The following is a 14,261-nucleotide window of genomic DNA, read 5'->3' as shown; positions in this document are numbered from 1 at the left end:
AAACATCTAAGATTTGAATACTTAAATGCATTTTAAATGTGTTTTTTGGTTGTGGGACAGCAGTTTGCACCAATTCTGTAGAATGGCCTTAATCAGGGAATTTTGAAGCTACTATTTAATAAAAGCATTAAGGAAATCAAAGTCATGCTATATGGACAGTACAGCTCTGCCTCTGCACAACTGATCTATTGTACTTTATTAACAGGCACAGAGTTTGTTCGGCCTGTGGTGGGATACTTCTGCAACTTGTGTAATGCCATCTATTCCAGCGAGGAAGAGGCCAAGAATGAACACTGCAGGACTCCAATGCATCATCAAAAGCTGAAGGCAAACCTTCACAGACTTCTTACTTGCATCATTTGATATTTTTCTTTAGTATGGTAAAAAAAAAAAAAAACTTACAGGTCTGACTTATGTTCTCATTCTTTTTCTTTTAGGAGCACAAGGAGCGAAACAGTTCAACATGAACCATGGCATGATTCAAGCCAATCCAGAAAACATTCAAGGAGATTCATGAACATAGCAGACTGTAGCTAATTCACATCATTGTAAAATGTGTTAAGTGATTAAGTAATTTAGTACTAATGCTGACATTGTATTTTTATTTTATCCTCTTTTTTTAGCTTTAACCTGTGTTGTTTTGTCATTAATGGTTTGATCTGCTAATAATCTCAAACAGTTATGTTTTCTTCAAAAAGCATGTACTTTCTTACAGTGTATTGGATTAGAATTATAAGTAAAACAGAATACATTAAAATCGTTTCTGCTCAAATAAAGGCAAGTCCAGTTCTTAAAAAAGCGCGCTTGCTTGGCTTCTTGACGCGTGTTTTGATTGGACGGCTAATGGTTGTCTCCGCCCACAGTATGCCGTTTCCATGACAATTCAACATGGCCGCACACGGTAAGCAGAAGGATGTGTGGAGTTTCATCCTAACTTGATTTGATTTTAGCTCACATAGGTCCTCTATTTGATTGTGAATTGAGCGTTTGGCGTTTCTGAAGCCAAATAAAATGTTTTAGTAAAGAGCAAGCGATCAATGAATGTCCTGTTGATTCGAATGAAGGGGGAGCATCGTCTGGCTAAGTCTAGCAGTTAGCCATAGACAACAAACTCGTTTTGTCAAGACGGGACATACTTGATTATTTTGCTTACGAGCTTGTTCATAAACAGTTAATGTAATATACTTGCCCAACCGTGATGATTGTGTACCCCAGTGCCGTATTACTAGTTTTCATCGCTTGTTGTCGCATAAAACATGGATAAGCTGCACTAATGTTGTCATTCTGGTAACGTTACATAACATACTTTTTACTTGAAGTGTTTAAGATAACATGTTGCTACTGTCTGATAGTCACTTCAGAGGTTTCAATAAAACTTTGCTGTGAACTTTAATCTCACAAATCTGTCCGAAAAGTCCTAATTGCGATTGCAAAGTCAGAATTCATCGATATAAACTCCAAATTTTAAGAAAATGGTATTTATATCACGCAATTCAGTAAAAAAAAAAAAAGTCCATAAAACATTGTTTATTACTATTTGTGTGGTAGAAACGGGCTTGGAAGCTACCGAAAAGTCCTAATACATTTATGAATCAACTGCAAGTGCGATTTATTTATTACCCTGGACCACACGATAAGGGTGCATTTTTAAATTTGAGATACCTACATCACCTGAAAGCTGAATAAATCAGCTTACCATTGATTTATGTTTAGGATATGACAATATTTAGCAGAGATACAACTATTTGAAAATCTGAGGGTGCAAAAAAGTCTAAATATTGAGAAAATCACCTTTAAATTTGTGCAAATGAACTTCTTAGCAATGCATATTACTAATCAAAAAATAATTTTTGTTATATTTACGGTAGGAAATTTACAAAATATCTTCATGGAACATGATCTTTACTTAATATCCTATAGTTGTTGGCAAAAAACTGGTTGTGTGGTCCAGGCTCACGTTTGTGCATTTAAAAAGATGAATGAATGAATCAAGAATATGAATTTAGTGTTGTTACAAATTACCTTATTTATTTCACATATTCAGCATAATTTCTTAAAGTTTGCTTTATGGTAACAGATCTGAAAGTTAGAGATTTAAGACCAAAAATGGAAAGAGACAAACGGTGACTTATATTATGTTCATCAATTCAGTATTTAATTTTGTTTTTGCAGGAAGACAACCTGTTGTATCCTTTTGAGCTGTCTTTTTTTTTTTTTTTTTAATTTAATATCTTTGTGTACTGTGTTTGTTTTGCTGCTTAACAAAGTATCTCAGTTGTCCTCCACACCACTGCAGATCCTGTTTCATTTAAACGGCTGGTATTTTGCAGCGTTCTTCATCGCTGAGATTCTTATGTTTATCTACAAAGGTGATGTATGGGCTCAATAAAGCATCTAGCAGTTGAGATGTATATGTTCTTCATGTGTGAAATAATCAGTATTTTCTCTGCCATTTGCAGGGGTCATCCTCCCTTACCCACAATCCAATCTAATATTGGATGTTGCTCTGCTGCTCCTTTTCTTGGGCCTGGAAACCCTCAGACTCTTCTACGGTTAGTTTTGTCATTCAGAAGCCTCCTCTTTGGAGCTGGGTTGTGCAAAACTAATCAGCCACTTTTATATTAGTTGAGGTTGGGATATGAATTGAAATCCCAGGAAGAGGAATTTACTATATTGCAAATCAAAATACAGTATGTTCACGATATAAGTAGATCTAATACAGTCAGGCAACAGATGAATTAGTCTTAAATAAGTTTTGCTAAATAATAATTACACTATTAATTTAATACTCTGTTTACAGTTGTTTAATACTTATATTCAGCGAGGATGCATTACATTGATCAAAGATGAAAGTAAAGACATTTATAATTTTTGTTTTAAATTTTTGTTTCCAGCAAAACTGTTTTCCACGCTTATATATGTTTAAGAAAATATATTCAAATAGAACAGAGTTGTTTTAAATTGTACAAAAAATTTTTGTTTTTAAATAGAGAAAACTTTTCAACGGTAGTGTATTTCTCCGTCATAGCATTCATTTTCAGTTTGTTTATAGTGTTTGGCTTGATTTTTGAAGACTTTAGGTTAAATTACAGCAAGCATTCTGGGAAATATAGAGGGAAAATGTGTACATAATCTGTACAAAAAGTACATTTTTTAAAAATAATTAAGTGTTAAATACAAATGTATAACATGTTGATAATAATTTGTATAAAAATGGGAAATAAGCACAACTTATACCACTAGTCAAAAGTTTTTGAACAGTAAGATTTTTAATGTTTTTTTAAAGAAGTTTATTTGATCCAAAGTACTGCAAAAACAGTAAAACTTTGAAATATTTTTTACTATTTAAAATAACTGTTTTAATATATTTTAAAATGTAATTTATTCCTGATTTCAAAGCTTAATTTTTAGTATTATTACTCCAGTCTTCAGTGTCACGTGATCCTTCAGAAATCATTCTAACATTCTGATTTGCTGCTCAAAAAACATTTATTATTATTATTATGTTGAAAACAGCAGAGTAGAATTTTTTTTTGGTACTTCGATGAATAAAAGAACAGCATTTATCTGAAATAGAAATCTTTTGTAACATTATAAATGTCTCTATCATCACTTTGATCAATTTAAAGCATCCTTGCTAAATAAAAGAATTCATTTCTATAGATTCTTCCCACCAAAAATAAAATAAAATAATCATACTAACTCCAAGCTTTTAAATAGTAGTGTATAATGTTACAAAAGCTATTTATTTCAGATAAATGCTGTTCTTCGGATCTTTCTATTCATCAAAGAATCATGAAAAAAAAATACTCAAATCTTTTAAATAATAATAATAAATGCTTCTTGACCAAAAAATCAGCTTATTAGAATGAATTCTGAAGGATCATGTGACACTGAACACTGGAGTTGTGATGCTGAAATTATAGCTTTGTTCACAGGAATAAATTACATTTTAAAATATATTCAAATAGATAGCAGTTATTTTAAATAGTAAAAATATTTCACAATATTACAGCTTTTGCTGTACTTTGAATCAAATAGATACAGGCTTGGTGAGCAGAAGACTTATTTAAAACAACATTAGAAGTTTTTACTTTTGACTGGTAGTGTATTTTACTGATTTAATTTTAATTTGTATTTAAATTTGAATAACAATTGGCATCCGTTTAAATTCGGTTAAAATTCCAGGAGCTGAATTTGAATTTAAAAGACTTTCTCTGTTCAGTTCGGAACCTCTCAACCCTGCTATGGCAATGACTGAATGTATGTCATCATAACAGATGGATAAAAAAATAATTGCCTTGTTTTTTGTGTACATTTTGTATTGGTGCAAGTCTATTGATCCATATAGCAAATATTGGCTTGTGATTGATGATTTTCAGGCTGGAAGGGGAACCTGTGTCAGCGCTCTCTGGCTCTGTTTGTGAGTGTTGGTATTCTGGTGGCCTGTGCGGTGCTGAGCGTCTACTACCTGCTGCTGCAGACCTTCGTCTTACGGCTGGAGTTTGTACTCAATGCTGTGCTGCTCTGCTTCTACAGCTTTGAGCTGGTTCTGGGGCTCATGACCATCTCTATTTTTTCAAGGTAAATGCTTCTGTATTTGTTTTTTGTAACACATTTATCCCATAGTTATAAAGACACATACTTGCATGTGGAATAAAATGGATATCTGGAAGTGGAAATTTAAAATGCTAGATATTTATAGAGCGTTTTTCCACTCTCTTTCAGGGCCAACATTTATTAAGTCCATCTGCTTTTTGGATGTCAGGATGAAAACACTGAACAGAATAAGCTGCAGACTTTCAAACAAAGAGCTGTCAAGAGTTGCCTTTTTTTGCAATACGTGTAAGTTACATAAAACAGACATTTCATTTGTACAGTTTTTCAAACAAATATCTTAAGCACCTTTATTCAGTTGATCATGAGATGTTTTAAATGCTATTTTCAGATTAAATGATGTGGTGTTAATTGCAGTGTAAGTGCATTTATGTAAATATAGATCATCTTTATTAAATGGTAGAGTAAAACAATTGTGTCATCATATAATTTCTACACAAATACACACATACCCATATGATGTTCTTGAAATGTAAATCAGTAATATTGTGAAATATTATTACATATTATTTATATTTTTTTAATCTGTTTTAAAATGCAGTTTATTCCTCTGAATTTTTGAACTGAATCATTTTTCCAGTCTTCAGTATCACGTGATTCTTCAAAAGTCATTCTAATATGCTGATTTTGTGCTCAAGAAACATTTTTATTATTATTATCAATGTTTAAAATAGTTGTGCAGCTTCATATTTTTATAGAAAACAATGATAGCTTTTTTCAGTATTTTTGACAAATCGAAAGTTTAAAAAAACACCATTTATTTCAAATTCAAATTTATTTTTGTTGTTTGTTTGTTTTATTTATTTGTAACAGTATGAATGTCTTTACTGTCACATTTGATTAATTTAATGCATCCTTGTATTGTTTTTTTATGTTTTTAATTATGAATCCCAAACTTTTGAAAGCTAGCTTATATACACTACCTTACTGTTTTTGAACAGTAAGATTTGTAATGGTTTTTAAAGAAGTCTCTTCTGATCACCAAGCCTGCATTTATTTGATCCAAAGTACAGCAAAAAAACAATTTTTGAATATATGTGACCCTGGACCACAAAACCAGTCATAAGGTTAAATTTTACAAAGCTCAATAAATAAGCTTTCTATTGATGTATGGTTTGTTAGGATAGGACAATATTTGACCGAGATACATCTATTTGTAAATCTGGAATCTGAGGGTGCAAAAAAATCTAAATACTGAGAAAATCACCTTTAAAGTTGTCCAAATTAAGTTCTTAACAATGCATATTACTAATCAAAAATTACATTTTGATAGGTTTACAGTAGGAATTTTACAAAAAATCTTCATGGAACATGATCTTTACTTAATTTCCTAATGATTTTTGACATAAAAGAAAAATCAATAATTTTGACCCATACAGTGTATTTTTGGCTATTGCTACAAATATACCCCAGCGACTTAAGACTGGTTTTGTGGTCCAGGGTCACATATTTTAAAATGTAATTTATTCCTGTGATTTCAAAGCTGAATTTTTAGCATCATTACTCCAGTCACATGACCCTTCAGAAGTCATTCTAATATTCTGATTTGCTGCTCCAAAAACATCTATTATTGTAATTATGCTGAAAACAGCTGAGTAGATTTTTTTCAGATTTCTTTGATAAATAGAAAGTTCATAAAAGCAGCATTTATCTGAAATAGAAATCTTTTGTACCATTATAAATGTCTTAATCATCACTTTTGATCAATTTAAAGCATCCTTGCTAAATAAAACTATTAATTTATATAATTTCACCCCCCCCCCCCCCCCCCCAAAAAATAAAAAATAAATAAATCCTGATCTTTGTATTCATCAAAGAATCCTGAAAAAATGTACTCTGCTTTAAATATTGATAATAATAATAAAATCTCAAACAGCAACTTGGAGTAATGATGCTGAGAATTCAGTTTTGATCACAGGAATAATTATATTCAAATAGAAAGCAGTTATTTTAAATAGCAAAAATATTTCACAATATTACTGCTTTTGCTCTATTTTGAATCAAATAAACGCAGGCTTGGTGAGCAGAAAGGAATTCTCTAAAAGCAAAAAATCTTACTGTTCAAAACCTTTTGGCTGATAGTGTATTTGAAACTTTAAAAGATCTTCATTTTCCAGATGTTCTAAGTGTGTCAACAAATGTTTGTATGCATACTGTGACTGCTGTCAGGTGGATGTCATAATCCTAATTACAATTGGACACAGGATTATGAGCACACGGACGCCTCTTTAAAACCATCTCCAATAATCCCAAGTGTTTCTCACCGTCCTGCCGTTTAAGTGCACAGGACAACACTGAGGCTTTGGGCAGCTCTAACACGATATAGAAAACCCTTTCAAGTGTAACTTCACTGACAGCTTTCACAAAATGGCTGCAGTGGACAAAGATGTGGCTGAGAAGTTTTTGGACAGTAATCCAACATTTGCCAAGCAGTACTACGACTCCAGATTCCGGGCAAAGGTTGTTTCGGACCTTTTAGCGACCACCAAGCAAACAGACGTGGACATGAGCTCGTACCACGATCTGAGCTCTATTGAAGAGTGCGAGATCATTTTCGACATGGTGCGGGACATGCAAGAAAACCTGCAGATGGAGAGGGCCGTGTTCAACCTCATGCGGCATCTCACCTTCATGATTCGAGCCGACCGCATGAGTCTCTTCATGTATCGCCAGAGGAACGGCATTGCTGAACTGGCCACGAGAATCTTCAACGTCCATAAGGATGCAACTCTGGAGGAGTGTCTGGTGCCACCGGACAGTGAGATCGTGTACCCGCTGGACACAGGCATTGTGGGACATGTGGCCACTGTGAAGAAGACCGTCAACGTACCTGATGTCACACAGGTAGGAGAACTAACCATGAAGAGGAACACATCTAGTCCTTGTGTTATGAAAATGAAGTGCAATTTACAAAATGACCTGTAGAGAGCAGTGCGATGCTGGAAATTCTCAGTCTTATTTGATTCAAAGTCATTATGATCAGACCAGAAGATACACAAATGACTATTTAAAATCTCATTTTTACAAGCAGCACAGCCTGCTTTTAATGAATTATATTGGAACCGTTTTCAGGCATGAAAAGGGAAGACATTGTTAAATAAAATCAACACTCAGACAAAAAGCACAAAAGCTGCCATTGTTCTTTTTTGCCTTATTTAACCCTAAAAGGTACATATTATACACTGCTGCTCAAGATTTTTTATGTTTTTAAAGAATGATATGCTCATCAAGGCTGCATTTACTTGATCAGAAATACAGAAACATTTTTGAATATTGTGAAATATTATTACAGATTAAAATAATGGTGTTCTATATTAATAGGTTTAAAATATAATTTATTTCTGTGATGCAAATCTGAATTTTTAGTGTCACATGATTCTTTAGAAATCATTATAATATGGTGATTTATTATTAGAATTATCAATGTTGAAAACAGTTGTGCTGCTTAATATATATTTTTTGGAACCTGTGATTCTTTATTTTTATTTTTTTAAAGAACAGCATTTTTCAAAGTCTTTTCTATCACTTTTTATCAATTTAACACATCCTTGCTGAATAAAAGTATTAATTTCTTATATATTTCTTATATTGATATTGTTACAAAAGATTTCTATTTTTAATAAACGCTGTAATATTGTGATTTATTTTTTTTAAAAGTTAACTGACCACAAACTTTAGATATTGATATATTGAAAAGATTTCTATGTTTAATAAATGCTGTTCAACTTTGTCTTCTTGGTATTCATCAAAGAATCCTGAAAAATATTTACTCAACTGTTTTAAATATTGATAATAATAATAATAATAATAATAATATCTCAAACAGCAACTTGGACTTGAGTAATGATGCTGAAAATTCAGCTTTGAAATTACAGGAATAAATTACTGTTTAAAATATTCTCATAGAAAGCAGTTATTTTAAATAGTAAAATATTTTCACAATAATACTGCTTTTGCTGTATTTTGGATCAAATAAAGTAGAGAGCAGTGCAATGCTAGCAATTCTCAGTCATGTTTGATTCAAAGTCATTATGGTCAGAGGAGAAGGTATGCAAATGACTATTCAGAATCTCAGAATCTTCGAATTATCAATGTTGGAAATAGTTGTGCTGCTTAATTTTTTTTTACTTTTTTTTGGAACCTATGATTTTTTTTTTAGGATGCTTGATGAAAAAAAAGGTTACAAATAACAGCATTTATTTAAAAATATATGTCTTTTCTAACAATATAAGTCTTTGCTATCAAAAGTATTAATTTCTTTAAAAAAAGAAAGAATACAATTTTACTGACCACAAACTTTTAGATATTGTTACAAAATATTTCTATTTAAAATAAACTTTGTTCAACTTTTATTTACAGGTTCCAACAAAATATTAAGCAGCACAACTAATTTCATCACTGATAATAAATCAGCATAATAGAATGATTTCTGAAGGATCATGTGACACTGAAAACCGGAGTAATGATGCTGAAAATTCAGCTTTTTATCACAGTAATAAATAACATTTCACAATATTACAGTTTTTTTCTGTATTTTTGATCAAATAAATGAAGCCTTCATGAGCATAATAAATGTCTTTAAAAACCATTAAAAATCTTACGGATCCCAAACTTTTAAGTGGCAGTGTACTGTACATACATAAATTGGTACATATTAGTAGTGACAGCTTTCGTACCTTTTTTTCCTCAGGGCGAACTATCACTAAAATCGCAATCTTATGCTTATTATTAGTGGCTAGTGCTGATAAACGTGAGAAATGTGCAGGAGATGTTGCACAGACAGATATGCATGAGTCAATGTGCTGTGTAGAGACAGCCATGAAATCTCCCCCTCTCTTTGATTAGAAATTGCTAAGCATTTTTCAAAGGAACAGGCTGTGTTTGGCACACAGTTTGCTTCACTGCATCGCAGACAGCAATATACTTTCCTCTGTAGTGCTCATAATCACTTAAAAAAAATGGGGTTTCTCAATCTTTGCGTTATGTGACTGAAATACCAAGCGGGTGTGTTTGAAACCCTGGAGGTGGCGACAGCTTGCTATCTCAGTTTCAGATGTCTAACAGGCTGCTGACTAACCACAAAATCCATAGATATACTGTTTGTATATGCGAGAAGTGTCGCCTGCTTCCTTTACAAAACAAGAGTGATTTTGAGCATTATGAGAGTGAGATTTCTTCTCTTTGTATGTGCACAGCACTGTTGTTAATATGCAGGGCTAGTGCTGGATTAGCGCAGGTCAGCGCTCTTCCCCGGTGTGTTATGTTACCAGGTCTGGAGGGGATAAAAGTCTTTAATCTGAGTTAAATTAGAGCGATCCTGGATTAAATCTAAAGGTCAGTTCCTAACGCCGTGTTCCACAAGTCAGCAGAATATCACTGCTTACCTTGACTCTACATTTCACGTTCCCTTTCTAGTGTTAATGTGGAAGAGAATATGGAGAAAGTAATGTTTCAGAGGCACAGTAAATAAGAGAACTTCTATTTAAATATCCTGAAATTTCAAAATGCAAGTTTTTACCACATGCATTTAGTACTGACCTGAATAAGATATTTGCCAAAACTATTCACAAATAATGCTTTTGACAAAAAGTGCATAAACTCAGATCAGTAAGGTCTACAATCAGTCAAATCCAAAAAGAAAAACCTGAGCTGCATTGAAATGAACTTTTATAAAAGGCTAGTCATTTTTGACAGGGAACACCAGATTGGTACATAATAAGCAAACCTTTATTTCAAGCTGAATTAAAATATTTAATTGTATGTGTCAGTGTCAGTAAATTTAAATGTGCTTCATTCTCCAGGACAGCCATTTCAGTGACTTCGTGGACACTCTTACAGAGTACGAGACCAAGAACGTGCTCGCAACTCCCATCATGAATGGCAAGGACATGGTGGCTGTCATGATGGCGGTGAACAAGATCGGCGCTCCTCATTTCACTGCTCAGGATGAAGAGGTAGCATTCACTCATATCCTCCTTTGTGATAGCGAGTACAGCGATTTACGTTTATATACTCAATAAGTCAGAGTCTCTGTGAGGATGCAATTTGAAACATAAACAATGGCAAAAAGATTAATTATATGCATCGTGCTCACCACACATACTTTTAATCTCAAATCCCCAGTGAATGTAACAAGTGCGGTTTCACTGAATATTAATACAGTAAAAGCATTTTCATTAACCCTCGGTTGTGTTCGGGTAAAATTTACCCGGAAGAGTGTTTCTTTTTCCTGAAAATACTAGTTAACGTTTTCGCATTGGACTCAAACTTCCTGACTTTGGTCACACAGGGTATAAGTACTTCTCGTAAATTTGTTAAAATGTTTAGTTATTTTTGGTGAGTTTTATTTCAGCTAATTACATTTGTGGTGTTCCCGGTCAAAAATGACCGGACTCCAAACAATTATGCTATATTATCACCAAATATTGGAGTCGTTCTTTTTGTCAACTTGTTTTTCTTTTATTTAGGACTCATTTATCCGAAAGCAGGCACCTCATTTTTTGAGTGAAAAAAGCATTTTTATGAATAATTGTCACAATATTACACAAAAGATTCTAAAAATGTGCACTCCATCTCACACTAGTCTACTTAAACTTTATCAGGTAGTTTGCTTTTAAATGCTTTTATTTTGTACAAAATTGCTAAAAGTCCGAAAAAGTAGGCACCTCATTTTTTTAAATTTTATGAATAATTTTCACAATATAATTGTGATTTTGTGAAATTTTGTACAAAATAAAAGCATTTAATAGCAAACTTCCTGATTAAACATTAGAGCACACTAGTGTGAGAAACCTAATTTTTTGTTTAATATTGTGATAATTATACATAAAAAATGCTTTTTTCAATCAAAAAATAGGGTACCTACTCTCAGATAAATGAGGCCTATGATTACTCAGATGCAAATAGAAACACAAAACCAGTCCTAATGAAAGACAACAAGTTGACAAAAAGATTGAATCCAATATTTGGTGATAATCTAGCATAATGAGAGATTTATAAGCAATTGTTTGGAGTCCGGTCATTTTTGACCGGGAATAGTACAAGTGTGATTTTTTTGCAATTTTGTACAAAATAAAAGCATTTAAAAGCAAACTTCCTGATTAAATATTAAAGCACACTAGTGTGAGAAACAGAGCAGATTTTTATAATTTTTTTATCTCATATTGTGAAAATTATTCATAAAAAATTATTTTTTTCACTTAAAAAACAAGGTACCTACTCACAAATAAATGAGGCCTACAATTACTCAGATGCAAACAGATTACACAAAACCAATCCTAAATGAAAAAAAAAACAAGTTGACAAAAAGATTGAATCCAATATTTGTTGAAAATCTAGCATAATGAGAGATTTATAAGCAATTGTTTGGAGTCCGGTCATTTTTGACCGGGAACACCGCAAGTGTGATTTTTTGCAATTTTGTACAAAATAAAAGCATTTAAAAGCAAACTTCCTGATTAAACATTAAAGCACACTAGTGCGAGAAACGGTGCAAATTGTCATATTTTTTTTTTTATCTCATATTGTAAAAAATGCTTTTTTCAATCAGAAAATTAGGTACCTACTCTCAGATAAATGAGGCCTACGATTACTCAGATGCAAATAGAAACACAAAACCAGTCTTATATTAAAGAAAACAAGTTTTCAAAAAGATTGAATCCAATATTTGTTAAAAAATCTAGCATAATGAGAGATTTATAAGCAATTGTTTGGAGTCTGGTCATTTATTGACCGGGAACACCGCAAGTGTGATTTTTTGCAATTTTGTACAAAATAAAAGCATTTAAAAGCAAACTTCCTGATTAAACATTAAAGCACACTAGTGTGAGAAACAGAGCAGATTTTTATAATTTTTATCTCATATTGTGAAAATTATTCATAAAAAATTATTTTTTTCACTTAAAAAACAAGGTACCTACTCACAAATAAATGAGGCCTACAATTACTCAGATGCAAACAGATTACACAAAACCAATCCTAAATGAAAAAAAAAACAAGTTGACAAAAAGATTGAATCCAATATTTGTTGAAAATATAGCATAATGAGAGATTTATAAGCAATTGTTTGGAGTCCGGTCATTTTTGACCGGGAACACCACAAGTGTGATTTTTTGCAATTTTGTACAAAATAAAAGCATTTAAAAGCAAACTTCCTGATTAAACATTAAAGCACACTAGTGTGAGAAACGGTGCAAATTTTCATAATTTTTTATCTCATATTGTAAAAAATGCTTTTTTCAATCAGAAAATTAGGTACCTACTCTCAGAGAAATGAGGCCTACGATTACTCAGATGCAAATAGAAACACAAAACCAGTCTTAAATTAAAGAAAAAAAGTTGACAAAAAGATTGAATCCAATATTTGTTAAAAATCTAGCATAATGAGAAATTTATAAGCAATTGTTTGGAGTCTGGTCATTTTTGACCGGGAACACCGCAAGTGTGATTTTTTTTTTTTTGCAATTTTGTTCAAAATAAAAGCATTTAAAAGCAAACTTCCTGATTAAACATTAAAGCACACTAGTGTGAGAAACGGTGCAAATTTTTATAATTTTTTTTATCTCATATTGTGAAAATTATTCATAAAAAATTATTTTTTTCACTTAAAAAACAAGGTACCTACTCACAAATAAATGAGGCCTACGATTACTCAGATGCAAACAGATTACACAAAACCAATCCTAAATGGAAAAAAAAAAACAAGTTGACAAAAAGATTGAATCCAATATTTGTTGAAAATAATGAGAGATTTATAAGCAATTGTTTGGAGTCTGGTCATTTATTGACCGGATCCAAACACAACCAGAGGGTTAAACAGACGTCTACAGAACAGATTAAACGCTCTGTTGGAGTAAATCGAAGTCTCTGTCTTGCAGACGCTGAAGAAATATCTCAACTTTGCCAATCTGGTGCTTCGAGTTTTTCACCTGAGCTACCTGCACAACTGTGAAACCAGAAGAGGACAGGTGGGATTTCTGTGAGATTGAGATTTAAGACATTGACCCAAAAACACTGCCGCTTGGTGATCTCATTATTTTTCCTCACATCTCCGTTAAAGGTGTTGCTCTGGTCTGCCAGCAAAGTGTTTGAGGAGTTGACTGACATTGAACGACAGTTCCACAAGGCTCTCTATACAGTCCGAGCCTTTCTCAACTGCGACCGCTACTCTGTGGGCCTCCTCGACATGACCAAAACTAAAGTGAGTGGTTTAGTAGGATTAGTAATTATTTGAAAATTGTAAGCGTTTACTAATATATTTTTATTTATTTGTCTGTAGGAGTTTTTTGATCTTTGGCCCGTCCTGATGGGAGAGGTGCCCCCTTATAGCGGACCAAAGACCCCTGATGGCAGAGTGAGTGTTACGCCGAATAAATAGAAAATATGAGTTTAGTTAATCATGTCAGAGAAACACAAAACTGCCATGAATGAGTTCTTACATGCTGTCACATGTTTGACTTACGGTATTAATTCTGCTTCAGGAAGTGATTTTCTACAAAGTGATTGATTACATATTGCATGGAAAGGAGGACATCAAAGTAATTCCGTAAGTTAATACATTTTATATTGCCTGTTAAGTTTGAGCGTCCACTTGGCATTTAATTAAGCCCAGTATTGCCACATGTATTATCATGCATCATTCTACA

The 14,261-nt window shown here is 32.6% G+C and overlaps 2 protein-coding genes across 2 annotated transcripts in view; both read left to right on the top strand.

Moving 5' to 3' along the window:
- Positions 1–2,177: 2,177 nt before the first annotated feature.
- On the top strand, positions 2,178–4,588 carry LOC141289040 (transmembrane protein 216-like). The gene is made up of 4 exons (XM_073821228.1): positions 2,178–2,186; positions 2,276–2,369; positions 2,460–2,552; positions 4,383–4,588. Exons 2-4 carry the CDS (start codon positions 2,354–2,356, stop codon positions 4,586–4,588), a joined length of 315 nt encoding a protein of 104 aa, XP_073677329.1. The 5' UTR covers positions 2,178–2,186; positions 2,276–2,353.
- Positions 4,589–6,870: 2,282 nt separating this feature from the next.
- LOC141288329 (rod cGMP-specific 3',5'-cyclic phosphodiesterase subunit alpha-like) overlaps positions 6,871–14,261 on the top strand; it is a 28,974-nt gene continuing 21,583 nt past the window's right edge. Inside the window, exons 1-6 of the mRNA XM_073820454.1 lie at positions 6,871–7,461; positions 10,419–10,571; positions 13,494–13,583; positions 13,676–13,816; positions 13,895–13,969; positions 14,097–14,161. Of these exons, the coding sequence (XP_073676555.1) occupies positions 6,985–7,461; positions 10,419–10,571; positions 13,494–13,583; positions 13,676–13,816; positions 13,895–13,969; positions 14,097–14,161 (1,001 nt within the window). The 5' untranslated portion in view covers positions 6,871–6,984. The remainder of the gene's footprint in view (positions 7,462–10,418; positions 10,572–13,493; positions 13,584–13,675; positions 13,817–13,894; positions 13,970–14,096; positions 14,162–14,261) is intronic.

The sequence above is a fragment of the Garra rufa genome, chromosome 16, assembly GCF_049309525.1.
Source record: "Garra rufa chromosome 16, GarRuf1.0, whole genome shotgun sequence".
Lineage (NCBI taxonomy): Eukaryota > Metazoa > Chordata > Actinopteri > Cypriniformes > Cyprinidae > Garra > Garra rufa.
This window is presented reverse-complemented; position numbering and strand designations above follow the sequence as displayed.

Excerpts from the sequence above, each read along its gene's own strand:
- LOC141289040 (XM_073821228.1), top strand. Across the intron at positions 2,553-4,382 it reads AACCCTCAGACTCTTCTACG|GCTGGAAGGGGAACCTGTGT; the intron begins GTTAGTTTTGTC and ends GATGATTTTCAG.